Source organism: Eleutherodactylus coqui, chromosome 4 (assembly GCF_035609145.1).
Source record: "Eleutherodactylus coqui strain aEleCoq1 chromosome 4, aEleCoq1.hap1, whole genome shotgun sequence".
In the NCBI taxonomy this organism is placed as follows: domain Eukaryota; kingdom Metazoa; phylum Chordata; class Amphibia; order Anura; family Eleutherodactylidae; genus Eleutherodactylus; species Eleutherodactylus coqui.
The window spans coordinates 148,948,697-148,967,891 of NC_089840.1; the positions used below are offsets into that span (position 1 = coordinate 148,948,697).

The window sequence follows — 19,195 nt, forward strand, 5'->3', positions numbered from 1 at the left end:
CTTAGGCCATAGGAGCGGATAGGAATTGCAGATTCTGCAAGCGTTTATTCCACAGTAGTACATGCATCAATCAAATGCATTGGATTACATAATTCCGCTCACATAAGCGGGTCGGAATTATGTAATCCACTTGCAGAAAAATAGACCGCAGTATGTTCTATGTAACTGTGGATATCCGCAACATAGCTATTCCTTTGTCCTTTCAAAATCTCTCATGAAATACAGCTTGCTCAGTTATCTCAGCATTCCACAGTAAAAATGTAACAAGTTTCTGTAGATATGTATTCATCTGTTAGTTTCACATGGGAATGAGAATTTGTCTACATGAGTTAATAGTTTCACACAAGACCTTATGTGAAGCTTTGGCATAAAGCCATGTATACTCCTTTTTCTCTTCTTGATAAAAACACTTGTCTGTACTAATAAACGTAGAATTCTTTGGTATACAGCGAACTGACTATCTCATTGATTCCTTCCGGCCGGATATACAATAATAATTTGGAACTCTGCAACATATCATTTGGGGTCCCTGGAAGATCCCTAACAGTTCTACACTTTCAAAAACGGAAAAACTGAAATATTTTTGCGATTTAGAATCAATAGAAATATTATTATGATGGGCACCTTTAAGATAAATGCTGCACATAAAATTGGCATCCATCAAGGGAACTGCAGATCTAATGGTTTCTATTTTAAGAAATCTATTTAAAGGTTTTCAATTAGTAACCGTTCTGTACAAACCATTGGGCTATAGAAATAGCATTATGAACTTATCCATGCTCCTCCAAAAGGGGACTGGAATAATTGCACCCATTGATAATAAGCTGTCTATACCCTCCTCCTGTTTCTGCCGAAAGAAGGAGAATTATTGTGAAGTAATAAAGAACTGATTCAGGAGAAAGAATTTTCTGCCCCATCTTGTAACCTGAGGAAACTGTGTAGAACCCCAGGGCCATTGGTGACCTGCTTCAAAGATTCCTGGAATCGGAAAGACTGGAATCTAAGTTTATGAAAGGAAGTTTTCTAGGTTGTTTATCCTCAAGCAACCCCTTCTTTTTATCAGCTGCCTTTTCTAATGTTTTGTCACTTACTCTCCTTGGAAGGGACTAGAACAAGGTGTATTTTTTAGGAGGGGTATCTTCAAAGTTCAGGGTCTCAGCCAAGGCGCTCATCTTGCCGAATTACCCGATACAACATTCTTAGCCCTAGATCTCAGTAGACGCATCTACCAGCAGCCCTGTGGCCATTCTAAGTAGAGGAAGGCATTCAATAATATTCTACCTAGAAGTCTTTTGCTTTAAATGATGCTAGTTAATTCAGCCAAATGTACATTGGCCAGGCTACAGCAGTAGCAGCAATATTTGTTTCCAGGAGGTTAGATGTAATCTCCCATGATTTCCTAAGGAGCCCATCCACCTTCCTCTCCATTGAATCTGAATTGTGAGGAATCTTCAAATGGGAGGGAGGTATTTTTAATAACTTGTTTGTCAATCTTGAGATTTGGGAGGAAATTCTTAACATCTACTGGGGAAAAGAGATGGCCATCTTTAAATTCTCTAGAATTAGATAAACTTTTGTCAGCCTCACTCCACTCTTCCATATCTAGCTGCCTTAAAGCGTCATTAACTGGGAAAACCATCTTGCGGCGAGCCCTCAAACCACCAAATCTCTTGTCCTGAATTGATCTCAGCTGCTGTATGTTTCCCTTACAGCTTTAATAAGCTCATCAATGTCACTGGAAGAAAAGTAATATTTGTTATCCTCTTCAACAACCACCAGTCCTTCATTCTCCCTCAGAAAAATCTATACTTCGGATGTCTGACCCCGAGGTAGAATAAGACTAACCATGGTCTTTTCACAGGTTTAGTAGGGCCAGGTTGAGGAGCACAAGTAAGGTTAGCCACAGCAGCGTGAACCTCCTCTCTAACCATAGGGCCTGTTTCACACAGGCTACAAAATCATCACTACAAAGCACATGTATGTGAAGCCCATGGCTTTCAATGAGTTCTTTCACATGACAGATGTTTTGTAGCCTGAAAGAACTCATTGGAAACCATGAGCTTCACATACATACGTCTTGTAGCAAGATTTTGTAACCCGTGTAAAAGAGGCCTTACCCCAACATTCAGTAAGGTAGCCTGCTCCTCCTTAAGGACCCTGAAATTATTCAGCACAAAGTTGCTTTTTGTATCCTCCATTTTTAAGACAAATTTCTTTGCTTTCTTTTTAACCACAGGCTTAGGTTTTTGCAATTCTTTGTCCTCTTTTAGGGCTCATGTCCACGGGCAAAATAGGATTTAGGATCCGCAGCGGATTTCCTGCATGCGGATCCGCATCCCATAGGGATGCATTGACCACCCGCGGGTAGATAAATACCCGCGGATCGTCAATAAAAGGGATTTAAAAAAAAATGGAGCATGGAAAAATCTGGACCATGCTCCATTTTCGTGCGGGTCTCCCGCGGGGACGGCTCCCGCGGGCTTCTATTGAAGCCTATGGAAGCCGTCCGGATCCGCGGGAGACCTAAAATAGGAATTTAAAGTATTTACCATCCGGCGCGGGCGGGGAAGGTCAGCTGTTCCTCACGGCCGCATCTTCCTTGCTTCGGCTCGGCGGATGTGCCCGGCGCATGCGCGCGGCACGTCGGCGACGTGCCGGCGACGTGCCGCCGGCGTCAGGAATTCATCCGCCGGCCGAAAATGAAGATCCGGCCGTGAGGAACAGCTGATCTTCTCCGCCCGCGCCAGATGGTAAATACTTTTAAATTCTTATTTTCGGCGCTCATGTCCGCGGGGCAGGAGGGACCCGCTGCAGATTCTACATGTAGAATCTGCAGCGGATCTGATTTTCCCCGTGGACATGAGGCCTTAGGGTGACAAAGAAAAGTTATCTAGTACAAACATAATGATAATGTCTGCGGTCCAGGAGATCCTATTACCGTTTGCTATAGACAGAAAAGATGCAGACAGACTTCCAGCAGTGACAGGAGCGCTAGACCTACAAATCGCCACTGCTGAGCTGGATCCACAAAAGGGCTGCAAAGTTGTCATTATCCTCCATAAAAGGAGTTTGAAAATAGCGCCAGCTTTCCCCTTCCCACAGCAAAAATAGGAAGCAGGGTACACCTTACCTCTTCAGAGCCAATAAATTCTAGCCCTGGGAAGCACTCCCTGCCTGCCACACTAACGTCACCGCTAGTGCGTGGCTTCCGGTGTTTGCGCAGAGCTATAGCACCAGTCCAAAATGCCAGAAGAAGGGGCTAAGGTTTAAGATTTTAGAGTTTTAGTTGTGCGAACCAGGGAGGAAAGAGAACCAAAATCCCTGATGAAGCCCGGCCTGCCGGAGATCTCCTTCACACACAGCAATCCTTGCAAGTCTGAGGCCACTGTAGGGGGAGGAAGAATACTGGAGGTGGGTGGGAGGGGTGGGCCTTGAAACTGTGCGTTTCTGTTCCTACAGAGGTCATCCTCTAGTTATGCTGTTGTTACTAAATGATGTGAAAGAGGATTTTTTTTTTTTTTTTTTTAACATGGGTTAGCAAGATTATCTTGAGCATCATTTTCAAGGCACAATCTTCGTTCATTTCCAGACCTCCCCCCCCCCCCCTCCGATGCAGTTTGCTACTCCCTTTGAGCTTTAAGCCTGGCTCATATTTGTAAGTCTTTCCATTGCAGTTTTTCTCCATGTAGTTCCCACTCTTTGTTTAGGCTTACAAATCCTTTTACAATTTTAAATAGAAAAAACTTGAAAGCCTCTTTTTTCCCCCCATGTTGAGCATTTGGAAGGTAAACGCACAAACCCTTGGAGTACTATAGCTTCTCCACTTACCCGACACAGCGGGCAGAGAATTAAATGCAACCTATGACTTCAACACAATAAAAAAAAGGAAAGCTCTCAAAGATGTCAACCAATCTTATCAGACTGAATATTTATTAACCTTTAGGAGTTGGGTCAGTATTGTACAAAATAAAAATGAATACAATTTTGTGCCAGCACGTATGGGACCTGATTTAGGACCATCTCCTGAGTTTGTCAGGTGAAGAGAGCAGCAATAGGAAGATCCCACTCCCTTGTAGTACTACCATATTAAAAGGGGGAATAAAATCAAAGATGCCATAGAACAACCGCCTTCCCCTCATCAAAAAGTGTCAGATAGAAAACAGGAGATGGCTGGTCCTCTACAGCTCTTTGACATAAAAAGAAAACAAGCAATTTATACAGGGACCCGTGACAAATGGGGAGGAGTCAGATCTCTGGCTTCAAAAACTACAATCTTCAGGAAGCAAACTGCTCACCGGCATGTACATTGTCCTAAGAAGAAATGCATGTTTGTAGGTCACACCAGGCAAGGAGTAGTAGTGCTAGTTACTAGTATTGTGGTGGAATACAAGTTCAAATAAGGCCACTCTTTACATAAAAAAAAAAAAATCCTAGACAACAGCATCTACTAAAAGGGTTCTTGTTCCACAATCTCTCCTGAAGCAATGGGTATCACTGAACAGAGAACCTTATACTTGACTCTACCCGACATGAATGCACACTTTATCAATCCCAATATAGAAAAATGGAAGTTAAAAAGTGTCTGCACTTCCACCTTCAGAGCGCTTTTGCCCAGTCGGTCTTTTTTGGCTCCTTCCGGCAGCTGAAGATGGCCCCATATAGCACTTATATATTTCTACATATAGCCTTCTTTAGCTGCCAGAAGGAGCCGAAAAAGGCCGACAGCAGAAGCGCTCTGAAGGTGAAAGTGCAGATACTCTAAAATGACAAAACTCTTCATCTGAAATCAGATTGTCCATCAGTTACATCTAGCAGCGAAGCGTTCGTGTGTTTAAGGGCTCGGGCTGCCGATTGGATCTAAACTGGATCAGTCTTGTGGAAGTAGCCATTTTTCTTTGTGTAATAACAACAAGGATAAATGCTGCCACTAGTCATTTGTATCAAGACTATATGGAGGAAAGAAACAAATACAAATGATCACACAACAGATTAGATGAGCCATATGGAATAACTGGGATCAGGCACAAGTCTCCATCTGCAACTTTACGGTAGTCACATTTGGCAGATTTGTTATAGAAATGTCCGCGCCCGTCCCATTCAGCCGAACGCAGCTCATAAAAATCCATGGCACAGATGTTCACTCAAAGGAACTTCTGTAACAGATCTGCCGTGTGTGAATAGAGACGCAGGCGTGCAGCATGGAGGTCTGCTCCCGGGCTCAGAGCTCTCGTTTTGTAATATAGATTGTTAACAGTGAGGTCTACAATACATGGGTTTTTCATTTAAAACCTGGAGGAACACTTTGATAGATAATCATAAAGTGTCTCAAATAGCTTTACAGCCACCAAACTTTTATATTCCCGCCTTTTGAATTTAATGGTCAGATGAAATCAGTGTACACCGTTTTTGCTAATACAGTTTAAGATGAAGATTGGATACTCCATTAAAGAAATATATATCTTCAGATGGACAAACTGGTGGAATAAAAAAAAAACAAAACCTGGCCTCAATGCCGACGTGGACTGCACACCTCTTTGCCTGGATGAAACAAAACGCGAACCTTTTGGTAGTCAACACACTTTGCAAAAATAAAACTGATTTAAAAGAACAAATAGGCCCAAGCATTGGAAAAATAAATCTCTTGCTGCACAGCAGATGACAGCACTTGATGTGATTTACCAGTGGGTACAATGTCATTTAACAGCCAGCGTATTGTACTTGCACTGAAGATTCGCAAGAGGCTGGACTGCCTCTTCTATTGATGAAGTAGTTCAAAACAGCACAGAACCGTGTTTGATGCTAGATTTTCCATATTAAACTAGGTCAATGAATATTTAGAGAGATGTACTTCCCTTGCACAGAAACGTATAGGAGGAGAACCCCCCTCCCACTTGCTGGGTTCCAATCGGGAGGGCAGATTGGTGGCATTGCCAGTCTTCTGTTGCTACTCTGACAAGATGAATAAAAAATAAAATAAAATTAAAAAACAACTAAAAAGTCAGTCTACAGATTTAAAAACACCCCATCGCCCAAAAATTAAAATAAAAAGACCAGAAATTCACTGGTTCTAGTGGTGTCAGGGTACAGTTATCCGCCTGCCACGCTCCTGGGGACTGGATGGAGCCTGAGGTGATAAGAGAAGATCCGGGATCCCTGGATCACTCTGTGTGTTGTTGCTTTGCACTCCATTCTGTGGATTACTCCTCTGAGTGTAGAAAAGGATGTAGGCTTGTGTCCGGCACACTTCCTCAACAGAGCACATATTCAGTTTAGAATCATTGCAATGAACCCAAAATCCTGAAACCAAGAGAAAAACAAAAGTGAATTTATACAAAACAATACTGAAGAAGGGTGGGGGTGGGGGAGATGAAGAAAAGTGCTCACCACCCTCAGTGTTGTAGCAGTATGCAGTGTAGTGTCCAGAGCCAAACCCTTTACCGTGATGCATTACTACTGCCGACAGGTCATACAAATACGTCCCTGTATCAGAGGGAGACAGTGAACCTCTACAGTACGGTTCCATGTTCAACACTTGGTCAAAGAACACGTGGACTCCAATTTTCTCACGGTGATTGCGGCCAGACCACCTGTATAGATGAGAATAGCATTACCTTACTTATGCACAAGTACACTTTATGAATACACTAAATTACAACAACTTTTAGTCCAGTCTATTAAAATAATGCATTATTTATCCTGCACAGGAAAAAAAACTCCAGCTCCAAGAAAAAAATGTAATAAAAAGCAATCAAAAGCATGTACCCCAAAACGGTACCAAGAGAACCTCCAGCCAGCGCTGCAATCAGGAGTAGTACAAAAAAAACCCCAAAAAGTGGTGGGGGGAGAAACACACTATAAAATTTGGCCATAATCATACTGACCAACGGAATAAAAGAGTTAAAATGTCACATTTACTGCAGCATGTTGTAAAAACAACTCCCCCCCCCCCATCCAAACATTGTTAAAACATTTTCCCACTACATTATATGGTGCACTGCTTGGTGACAGCAATATGAGGCCTTGCTTTTTTGATGAATGTGGAGGGGGAAACAAGCAGATCATTAGGTATTTTTTTATTTTATTTTTTTCTTTAAGTCTTTATTTTGAAATATTAAACTTAAAGAAATCTGTCATGTACCTTATGTATGATGCCCTCGATGAAGGCATTATAAATAATGTGACAAACACGCCGATTCCAGACATCTATCACTTATGGGCCAATGGTGTGCAGTTTTCGGGCCCCTACATGTTCATCCTGTAGCGCCTGGTGAGAGAGAATTCGAAGTTAATCATGAAGCGCCATTAACCCCGCCCACCTGCTGGGATTGACACTTTGCTCACTAACACACTGCATATTGAGAAAAGTGGGTGGGGTTAGCGACACATCATGAATAATCTGGACTCCTCTGTCACTGGGCGCTGCAGAATGAATGGGTAGGCACCAGAAAACTGTACAAAATTGCTCCATAGGTAACAAACTGCTGGAATCAGAAGGTCTTTCACTACTTTATGTTGCAGTAATGGGGGGCAGCATAAAGTACACAATAGGGGCTCTTTAATTGGGTTGCCTCATGAAAAATCTTCTTTATGGTTAAATCCAGCCCCAAGTTATAAAAAAAAATATTATACGTTCAAAAAAAAAAAAAAAAAAAAAATTGAATCTTCTATCACCATATATTCCAGGGCTAATGCTAGAATAGCGCCACCTACCGTTTTTACTGAAGAGCCTTTCTGTGTCCACCTCAGTAAATAGTCAATGGTGGTCATACCCACAGTCTCTCTTGTCTGCAGTAACATCATCTCATCTGACAGATACCCCTGATACACATTCCTAGTCATAAGGGTGTATTCACACGGGCGACTTTCACACGTGTGTTGCGTCTGATCTGGACGGAACTCACGAGTGTTAATAACTAGAGATGAGCGAACTTGTTCGGCTCCGCCCCTTTTCGCCCGGACACCGAACTTCGCGAGGAATTCCGTGTTCGGGCGAAAAAAGTTCGGGGGTCGCCGTGGCAGCGCGGGGGGTTGCGGCGGGGAGTGGGGGGGAGAGGGAGAGAGAGAGGGCTCCCCCCTGTTCCCCGCTGCTGCCGCCCGCGCCGCCGCGCCTCTCCCCGCCCCCCGGCGCCCCCCGAATACTTACGCGCGAACACGGAAGTCCTCGGAAAAGCCGGTGTTCGGGTGCGTAAGTGTTCGTTAAGAACACGTTCGCTCATCTCTATTAATAACCACTTGATTTCAATGCTTTTATTCACATTTTTTTCTCTAGCAGTATGTCTTTTTTGGAAGGGGGAGATTCCTTGTAAGGAATTGCCAATTAAATCCTATTGGAGCTTTTAAAAATATAAATCACATCACGCACCAGGCGATTTGCATGAGAGTTTAATACATTTTTTTGCCATTGAAAACTATTGGAAGCACTTGTAATTTTTAAACACGTGTTAAAAAAAACAAAAAAAACACAAGTGCACAGATGTGATGAGTTTAAGCAGAAACTAATTGTGTACAAATCCAGAATTGCAATTTTCACAAGCATGATATTGGTCTGAGTTTCTCTGTCACATATCGCACTCGCCAGTGTGAATGCACCCTTGGGTTATGTTTACATGGCAGATTTTTGCCATGAACTTTGATACAAGATCAGCATCAAAATCTGCATGCCATTAATTTCAATGGGAATCCGAGCTGCAGTCTGTACGGTGCTATTTGATTTCAAATCCACGTTTCGAAAAAATATGTGACACGCCAATTCTGGACTCTGATTTCACACCTGGAATTCCACAGATTTAACCCCTGAAAAGGGATAATTCAGTGTGTGGAGCCAATTATTTAGGTAGCTGCATATTTTACCCCCTCTGATTGGCTGCAGCGGTCAGGTGATATAGTCTTCCACAACAAACTCCCGGTGTACAGCGGGGCTAAAGAGGACAACTACAGCTCCTTGTATTATTCTAACACAATTGGCGCCATAGGGGAATATTATCCAGTAGCCAGACAACCCCGTTAGTACTGTCCAAACGTCTGGTGTTCACAATGGAGGACTTATCTGTTTACTGTGGGCTAATCTCAGTCCAAATATGAGAAATTCAGGTGTTCCTGTTCTTCTCTGGAGAGTAAACCAAGAATAAACTAGGATGTCCATAAATAAAGTGAACCTACTAATAGATACTTGAAAAGCAGCTTAACTTACCTGAACCGCTTGAGGTGGAGCCGCAAGACCTGAGGTAGTCTAAATATCATAAGCTGTTTCTTGGCCTCACTCAACACAAGGGGCTTTGGGGAGGATTTACGTCTCCGCCCTGCAATAGGAATACATTTAAATATCCATTAATACAATATGGCACTGCTTCAAGATCCAGCAAACTGGGGTATAATAAGAGGGCATGTCCGCTCTGCTGCCAGGTTTTAGGGCGATGAAAGGATTTACTAAAACCTGTTAGGAGCGCGGACCACACAATTAGCAACTTATCGCTCATCACCCTGTTGGTGGTATCTGACGTTATTAGGTGTTACTTTTAATGTGAGATACTTGGGGTCACCAAATTATGTACCACGGTCTCACATAGTAATTAAAAAAAAAAACATTAATGTATATGACCCTATTCAAAAGAATGGGGTTCACATTTGTGCATCTCACAATGCACAAATCTGGCGCGTTTTTTAGCCCATGTGAAAACAGCCGTAGTCCTTCCTTTGTAAACTTGCTTGGTGAAGGGACCAGACGCCCTGAAAGCTGGCACATAGAATCTCTCATTTTGCCAATAAAAGCTATCACTCCAAGGATATGTTTGGCTTTCTTGCCACAGAAGGATTTGGCCCACAAGTTTCCCTGCAGCGCTGTGTGTTGTACAGGTTACTAGAAGTAACAATCTGACTCACGGTTACACTGGTCACAAGCGTAGATCCTCCCCTCCAGCGCCTCCGTCTCCGTGAACTTGGCCAGCATCTCTGTGAGCGTGCACTCAGTAGTGGTGATCGGAGTAACCCCCTTCTCGAGAGAATGGTAACGCTCGGGGAACTCCAGAGACAAGTCCCAGAAAGGCTCCACCGTGTCAGACTTATAACTACAAGTCAAACACGTCACCTGCAAAAATATATATTATAGTAGGATTAGAGCATTTTGGGGAAAAGAAATCCAAGAACATTTGATAAAACATTGCAGTAAGATTGCCATCAAGTGAAGCTGTACCATTTTTGCCTGCTTATGGGACAGTTTAATTATTGCCTTCTGTATTACAGAAAAAGACGACAAATATGCATCACCTGATACTGCAGGGCAGGCCCAATCACCATATCCCCTAGTAGCATGCAGAAAGCCAGATTGCTGCGAGTTATGTCTTTGTACATTTTTTTTCTCACCCCTGTGAATTTATTTAGCCATTAGTAAGATAGAGTAGGTTGTGACGGATGTGTGGTGGCCTTGCCACGGCCCATCAGCTTACGTGTTTTGGCTAAAATGCACATTAGTCTGCACATGTACATATTGCAATCTGGCTTTCTGCATGCCACTAGGGAATATGGCGATTGTGCCTGCCCTGCCGTATCAGGTGATGCACATTTGGCTTCTTTTTCTGTGAGTTATGTCTTTGTATACTTATGGGCTGTAGCTTATATAATACAGAAGGTAATGATAAATCACAGAAATGAGAGAAAAATGTACAGTCAGGAGGCTGAGCGGTTATCTCCTCTATTATACCTGTGTGATCATAATGAATTACCATATATACTCGAGTAGAAGCATACTTTTTTAGCACTTTTTTATGCTGAAAAAGTCCCCCTCGGCTTATACTCAAGTCACGAATTTCTCCCATTGCTTCTAATGGTGCCACGGCTGCTGCCAGTGGCCGCATTGAGAGCAATGGACTGCCGGCACCCCTGCAGTGATTTTCAGGTAAGAGCTTTAAATAGAAGCCCTTCCCTAAAAAATCATCCCTAGATTGCGTAAAACATACAAAAAACCCCCAAAACATACTTACATCTCCACCGCTGCCGGGACTCAGGCGCGTCTAGCCTCTTGGGTCTTGTCACTGTAAAGAAGTTCTTTCAGCAGATGGGGAAAGGGCTGCGTCTGATTGGCTGAACACTCAGCCAATCACAGGCAGCACTCAGCCATTCATTGAATGACAGCAATGAATTCAGTGAATGGCCAAGCGCTGCATGTAACTGCCTGAGCGCGGTGACCAATCACAGGCAGCACTCAGTGAATGGCTGAGCGCTGCCTGTGATTGGCCGAGCGCTCAGCCAATTTAAAAATCCTGCCAGCTGAAAGAACTTCATTACAGTGATGGGACCCAAGCGGCTAGTCGCGCCTGAGCCCCGGCTGTGGCGGACAGGTGAATATATATATATATTTTTACTTTTGTTTACACATGCTCGGGATAATTTTTTAGGGAAGGGCTTATATTTAAAGCCCTTCCCTGAAAATCACTGCAGGGCTTGCTGGCAGACCATTGCTCGCAATGGGGCCACGGCAGCAATGGTGCACGGACCATGCATTTCCCACTCTAGGCTTATACTCAAGGCACCTAATTTTCCCAGTTTTTTGTGGTAAAATTAGGTGCCTCGGGTCAGCTAATACTTGAGTATATACAGTAAATAATAATTCACCGGAGTGGCCCTTTAAGACTGGATGTTTCATGCCCAAAGTTTCATAGTTTGTGAGATTAAGCTCTTATATTTTACATTTTGGAATTTCTTCACGTCGTATGGTTAGGATTTAGTATTTGTAAGTCAAAAACAAGAGTGGAACATAGAAGTTGTACAACATCCCTCCATGATATTTTTTCTGTGTTCTCCCCTACTCTACAAATACCACTATGTGAAAGTGTCCTAAATCTTAGATCCTTAAGGGTGTGTTCACAAGTATTTGACTTAGGCTACATTCACACGGGCGAGAATCTTGAGAGTTTTGTGCGTTGCGAGACACACGAATATAAATTTCATTCTTTTGAACAGACTTCTTCACGAGTGATTTATTTCCACGCAGCAATGCTACAAAGAAAAGAGTGAAGGAAGCCCAGCACATCTTTTGGTGTTCCCTCGGAACGCATCACCCATTGTTTTCAATGGGACCATTAAAGATTTGCCGTACGATGTGAGGTTTCTCACTGAAGTCTGTGGAAAACACTTGGGATCCTCTGACGTGCGTGAAACACCGCCTGAGGATCACAGTTTCACAGAAGTGATGTAAGGCGTTTTTGAATGAAAGGGTGCATCAGCATAAAAATGCATGCTGTTTCTCGGCCTGATATTGCGCTCGCCTGGGTGAATCCGGCCTTACTACAGGTTACACCCCTTCAATTTGCTTTCAGTTGAAGAGGTGAAATCTGTAGCAGGACTGCACCAAAATCCACATGGCATCAACTCAGTGTGCACAACCTTACAGTGTATCTTCATAGGCGTAAGTCTCTTTCTGTAGTCTACATGAAGGTACACATGACTGTCTTCAAGTTGTCTGCATTCAGTAAAATTATGGATAAATATATGTATGGGTATACTAATTTTTCAAATTTGCTGCTCAAAAACAGAATTAGGTTTTCATGAGGCTGTAAAGGAGCATATACAGACCCAAGTGTGAACTCTAATTTAGTGTGACCCAAAGCAAAGTCTTAAATGTACTCCCCCAAAATATAAGCCTGCAGCGGAATCCAGCCAGTGTCCATACCTTGCTTAATCTGTATTGTGAATGTCTCAAAAATGTTCCCCCGCGCCATCACTAGGCGTTGATACGGAATCTGCGACCTTTCCGCAATATCGGATGGGTCGGACGACTTCCATTGTCTTCAATGGAAGCAGTCCATGCGGAATCAGCAAGTAAATGGAGCATGCTGCGATTTTTCCTCCGCTTGCGGAAATCGCAATTTGATTCTGCGAGTGTGTGGAAAAAAGCGCTTTTACGTAGCATGTAAAAGTCATCATTTACTGTAGATCCAGAGCGCGGACGCCGACCGTGGATTCCGCAATGCAAATCAGTTTGTGTGCAGCGAGCCTAAGCCACAAGCATGCGCCTCTATTTTTTAAACTGTTTCATTGGTGACTGAAAACCCAGAAATTCAGAGTAATGTAGGGTTAACTAAAACTTGAATGATCAGGCATATTTCCTATGGGTCTGCCTGGTTCTCACCTGACTGAGCAGCTGTCCGTGGAATATGGTGTTTACCACCTTCAGCACCTGTTTGGTGAGTTTCCTCTGGGAGATGGGGATGAGGATCCTGTGCTTGCTGCCTTCAGACTCCAGTTCCTGCTGCACTTTGTCCAGCAGCTCACAGAGAAACTCCTGGGCATCTTGCTGGTCGTACCCTCGGAAAGCCGGGATTAGACTCCACACAGAATGCAACATGGCAAAGGGCGAAACCAGCGCCCACTTCCCTGACCACATGACACGGAATAGGGTGTGCAGTTCATGACAGAGGGACAGCTGTTTGGTGCTGGGCTCCTTGGCTTGAATTAGCTCCAGGCTTTTTTTAATTGATGACCCCCCACCATTTAACCCAAGGCCCCCAGATGGGTACCCCGAACCAATGTTACCCGTACGGTGCTTGCCATTGGTGCCTTTGCTTGCCAACAGTTCCTCTTTCTCCGCTGGGTCCAGGGTGAGGAAGCATTCCCTGAACTTCTGCAGGTGGCTCAGCACTTGCAGTATAGAGTTCATATAGCAGGTATTTCCAAGGTTGCGAAGCCCCGTCACTCCGGGGGTCACAGTAGGCTTAATGGAGTATAGCTGGTTGAAGCGTCTCTGAGCTTCCTTCCTGGAAGCAGAACTGCTGGTTGTCATGTCCCTGAATTTACGAGGAATAAGGCTATCCCTGTGCGTATGTGACAGTAGACGGGCACTTTTCCTGGGAGGAGTGTTTGCAAGTTCTTCTAGAAGACGCCGTTTGACCTCCTGTCTCCTTAACCGAGCTTCCTCTTTTTTCTTCTCCAGTTCTGCTTGCTGTTTCCGTTCTTCCAATTTCAGCTGTCCCCGTGAAGATTTCTCAAACCAAAGCCGTAGTGCCTTTGCCAGCAAAGTCTGGCGCCTGTGACGTAGTGCTGCAAGCATCATTGGCTGGCCTAGTGATGACCTATGGCATCCATACCCTTCACTCGCTGTGGTTTGGGACCTTAGGCTTCTGCGACTTGATGCTTCCTGCTTCTGACTCCGTACAGCAGAGAGTGCACTTCTCAGTAGCTTCAAGTCTCCCTCCGGGTTATCATTTAATACATAGTCCTGGCACAAGTAGCAAAAGACATAAAGCTCATGCACCTCCATAACCAAGGGGTGTCTGCTCTCTTGGAAGTGGCGCAGAGCATGCTCTTCGATATAACGCCCACAAGCCACATGTGAACACTTCAGACATGCCCACACCGACTCTCTGGTGTCACAGTCTACACAGCGCCATTTCTGTGGATTTAGTATGGAGTGGTCTTGCGCCAAGCGTAGACGTCCGACGTGTTTACATCGATCCATGTCTCACAAGAAGATCCTACTGTGCACTCTATTAAACAGAAAACAAAGTTTATTCAAGAATAATTTTTTTTTTTTTTTTAAAAAGGAGGAAAACACAACAAAAAACAGTGTCACAGCCGAAAATTCTCAGAGGCATCTTGTAGAACTTGAACGTCTTCTCAGGAATTTGCATTCATGTAGTTCAATGAGACTTCTCAATTATCCATAACAATGTATTAAGAGTCTGACCCCACAACACAACAAGTCATGGGGGTTGCAGAGTAAGGCTGCCGTCACACGGGACGTAAAATCTCGTCCACTTTGCTACTTTATCCCGGGATAAAGATTGTCGGCGGAATTTCCTTGCAGAAAGTCCGCACGGAAATTCCGCGGGAATTCCACCCCGTGGGAACCCAGCCTAAAGTTTTGAACACATTGTTATGGGTTACTTTTATTAATAAAACACCTGCATGCAGACAAATATGTTCAGATTCCTGGAAAATATTTGGGAAGAAATCTTGCACGGAATACAAAGGGTTAATGACTGGAAAAAGGAAGGGGTTTAAAAACTTTTAGTAACTTAATTATTTTTTACAGTAATTTAAAAAAAAAGTGTTGTCACATTTTTAGTCCAGATAGGGGACTTGAACTTGTAATTGTTTGATAGCTTATACAGTACAATGCAATACTGTAGTGTTTCTTCTAGTGTACTGTATTCTGTCAATAAGCGCTCACTCAAAGCAGCCATGGGGGTCTTTAAAAGGCCCCAGGCTGCCATGAAACTGGGAGGGCACCTCGTGATCCCACTGCAGGGGGGCAATTCAGGACCTCTGAACACCAATTGGGGCGTATAAATGCTACCATCAGAATTGACAACTGCAGTTGGCGTTCTGATTGCAGCTATTGTGGGCGGTTGTTGATTGTGAAAGATGGCTGACCCTACCACATGTGGGACGGGCTTGTCTCCTGAGTCTACTCCATACATGTACCACCTCTATAATACTTTATCTTTTTATACAAGGGTATTAAACAATACATAGCAAACCTCAGGAAATTGTGACCAACATGTTATATCCTGTCTTATCTACAAATGCAGCTTGCTACATCTGTGTAGAAGACTGCTACACCTGTAGTAATTTATAACAGCACGTTGGACCTCTTTTGGCCATCAGTACTGCAGCAATCTGTAGTGACAGATTTTAAGTGCTGGCATAGGTGATGAAATCCTTCTGCAGGAGAATGGTCCCATGCATACAGGATGACTTTTTGCAGTCGTCAGAAAGGGTTAAAAGGTTTGTCCAGTTGTAAAAGGACTTTAAAATCCTGGCCTGGATATTTTTTTTCGCCCGATTCACAATAGGCAGATTCCGTCGCACTACTAAATTAAAGGGGCTTTCCAAGACTCCAATACTGATGATCTAGCCTTAGGATAGGTCGGGACCCCTGCTGATCGGCTGTTGAACAGGCCACGACACATGCTTGAGTGCTTGCAGCCTCTTCCCGGCATGCCAGGCACAGCGATGTACGCTTTGTAGCGAGACTGCCTGCTATAACAGCTCAAGCCTATTACCGTGAATGAGACTTGCTGCTCTACAGTCACACGATGAATGAACGTGACAACATTGGCCTTTGAAGAGGTTCAGGTGAGCGCTCTGATCTCTTCAAACAGCTGATCAGCAGGGTTCCCCGTCTCCAGTGATCAGATATTGATGACCTATCCTAAGGATGGATGAGGTATGGATACCGCTGACAAACCTGATCTGAACAGACACCAAGTGAGACGTCCATAGTGCCTTCTAGATACCTGTTCATGTCACGAGAAAATCCTCGTAATCCTTGAATTTTTCCCATGTCAGGAAATGGAGTGCCCGTCCACCACGATGTGCGCACGCCTTCGCCGATGCCGGGGGGAAACGTTAGGGGAACGGACATCACATCACTGGGAATAAAACAGAAACATATATAAGGTCAATATCTCCACATTAACACAGTTCAAAGGCATCTAGCAAGGATCAACCTCGCCTTTATAGTAACACCAAGCTGGTTTGTAATAGAAGCCTTGCTGCTCCTTGTTGCCCTGTTTTCTTTTTTTGCTCTGTAGTATAATCTAGCCAACACAATTTCTGACCAAGTTTGTGGATTAAATTCATATGTGAATGCTCACAATAATAAAGCCAACACAGAACAGAGAACTCATTATAAACCACACATCTTTAATGTACATAGTCTGAAGTTAACAGATGGAACCTAAAACCACCACAAGAGGGCGTGAGAGGACCATAATTCTGTCTGGTGAGTAACAGACACTTCTCCCTAAACCCCAACACTAAAGCCCCATTTACACACACAGATGATTGGTCAAAATTCATCAGAAACTGACAGTTTTGAGTGATCATTTTGCATTAGCTACTAATAGGCTAGTAAGCCCATTAGTAGCCAACTAGCTTCATTTGCATGTATTTAGAGAACAAACCAATACATCCCTATTCACCAGCGGGACAGCTGATGAAAGATTGTAATCAGCGCTGCCCGGAGAACTCAGCGTGCGGTCCCTCTCATCAGTCCCGATGGATTTTAAGCTGAGCTGAACTCAGTGATGGACGAAGTGCACACAACGATCATCGCTCAAAGGATGGCTTTTAAGCGAATTTTGAGTGATAATCGTTGTGTAAAAGGACCTTAAGGCCCCATGTCCATGGGCGGATTGGATTCCACATGCGGGAGCCTGTAGCAGAATCAGGCAGTGCCCGAGGTAGAGGACACTGAGGGACTTCTGTGGGTCTTCTCTCCTTCACTGCGGATGGGTGCAGAAGCACTGGCCACCTCACATGCACAGTGGAGTTTTGTTTTCTTTAAACTAATGCTTTCCCGTGGAATCCGCAATTTAAATTGCGGACTGGCAGTGGATTGGAGGGCTTCTATTGACTTCAATGTAATCCATCCATGCTGGATCCGCAGTGAAGTGGAGCAGGCTGTGATTTTTTCTTCCAGACTTAGGCCGCCAGCAGACGGGCGGAATTTCCGCTGCTGGAAGCCTGCATAGGATTGCGTTAACAAACGCAATCCTATGCAGACGGCCGCGCGAAATCTCGCGCGGCAAACAAACCGCGGCATGTTCTATTTCTGTGCGGGGCTCATCACTCACCCGCTGCCGGCTCCGGTCTGCGCATGCGCCGGCTGCCCGGCAGCCAGCACATGAAAGATCCGGAGCGGCGGGGCGCGGGTGAGTACACGCTGCTCTCTGCAGCCGCTCGGGTCGGGTCCCGCGAATTCTCGCTGCCGGATCCGACCCGGCCGTCTGCAGGCGGCCTAAAGGGTCCCCAAAGCAAATCCACATGCCTTTATTTTACTTGCGGACGCCCATTCCTGGGCAACTTGATTTGCAGATTGCAAATCAGAAGTACCCGTGGACATTGGGCATAAAAGTAATCAGTTACTCCGCATTAGAACTAATATTATTTTATAACCACATAATGTAAACAAATATCAATGCAGACTTGCTGGTTTCCAGATTTGTGAAATATACCCCTGTACCAAATTCATAAAGTGTTCAATAAAGCGAAGTAAGGAAAAAAAAGTAATCAGTGACCCAACGGGGTATCCCTGTGGACCTTTCACACTTGGTGAACTTGTTCCTTCACCGGCGTCTGTTCCATACACCACCTGCCACTCCTAGCAGCACTGTAGTGTTGGTGTGTAGGAACCATTTTTCTGTGCACTAATCCCAGATATATTTGTGGTCTCCTGACTGCCACTAGTCCTTCGGAAGATAAAAGCAGATGAAATCTCACATTTGTTTTTAACTGTATATAGTAACCCCTTAACGACACCCATACGTTTTGTCAGCAGCCATTAAGGGGCTTTAAGCTGCAGCTCCATCAAAAGACGGCGCTGCATTAGAAACCCCGGCGCGGGTCTCTTGTGCCAGGGGAAGTGGGTACTCGTCTGTTGGTTGACAGCCGGGCACTTGCTTTAATAGCGTCAACTGAAGAAGCCTTCAATTTCCACTATTTAACCCTTCACACAGAGGTCAGTGCAACTACATGTAAAAGGCTGACACGGAGTGGGCTCTCTCTGTCACCCATCGGACCCCCTGATGTGATTGCGTTGTCCCGATGGGTTGCCATTAAACCCAGAGGCTTGAATATAGCCTTTGAGTCTGCCAGCTATGGTGGCCTGTGTAGCCTCCAGCTGAGCTTCATAGCCATTCTAATACACTGCTATACAGTATTCTATGTGGGGCCTGACAAGAGCCTTATATAGTGGGAGGATAATGTTCTCGTCCCTCGCCCCTATACATATTTTAATGCATCCCAAGACTTCATTTGCTTTGCAGCAGCTGACTGGCATTGGTTACTCCAGTTAAATCTACAATCCACTAGTACCCCTAGGTCTTTTTCCATTTCACTTTTCCCTAGCAGTACCCCATTCAGCATATATTACCCTGGCAACCTGCGGCTTTTGCACGTGCCCGCACGCAGAAGCCGTGGCGAGGTCTGCGGATAAATCTGTGGGCCTTATGTAAGTAATTTCGTCCCCCCTCACGGGTACAAGATCCGTTAGGGGAGATGAAGCTTAAGGTAAGGTTAAAAAACAGCAGCAATCATGTGACAGGGAACCACATACTGGTGATATTGCTCTGCTCTGGGCTACTTGTTAGCAGGGAGCCAGAGATTTTAAATTTCCCGCGGGGCTACAGGAATAGGCATTTCATACTTTTCTGCATGGCCAGCATTTTAAAATAATGCAACTCCGAAAACCCCTTTA

The 19,195-nt window shown here is 44.4% G+C and overlaps 1 protein-coding gene across 2 annotated transcripts in view; it reads right to left on the bottom strand.

Annotated features, from left to right (window-relative positions):
• Nucleotides 1-3,903: 3,903 nt before the first annotated feature.
• The window catches only part of USP49 (ubiquitin specific peptidase 49), a 42,808-nt gene continuing 27,516 nt past the window's right edge, over nt 3,904-19,195 (bottom strand). For both annotated transcript variants that reach the window (XM_066600294.1, XM_066600295.1), the window contains exons 2-7: nt 16,233-16,367; nt 13,124-14,477; nt 9,880-10,084; nt 9,191-9,299; nt 6,385-6,587; nt 3,904-6,297 (exon numbers count right to left, since the gene is read on the bottom strand). In XM_066600294.1, coding sequence (XP_066456391.1) covers nt 6,077-6,297; nt 6,385-6,587; nt 9,191-9,299; nt 9,880-10,084; nt 13,124-14,449 — 2,064 coding nt within the window. In that variant the 5' untranslated portion in view covers nt 14,450-14,477; nt 16,233-16,367 and the 3' untranslated portion in view covers nt 3,904-6,076. The remainder of the gene's footprint in view (nt 6,298-6,384; nt 6,588-9,190; nt 9,300-9,879; nt 10,085-13,123; nt 14,478-16,232; nt 16,368-19,195) is intronic.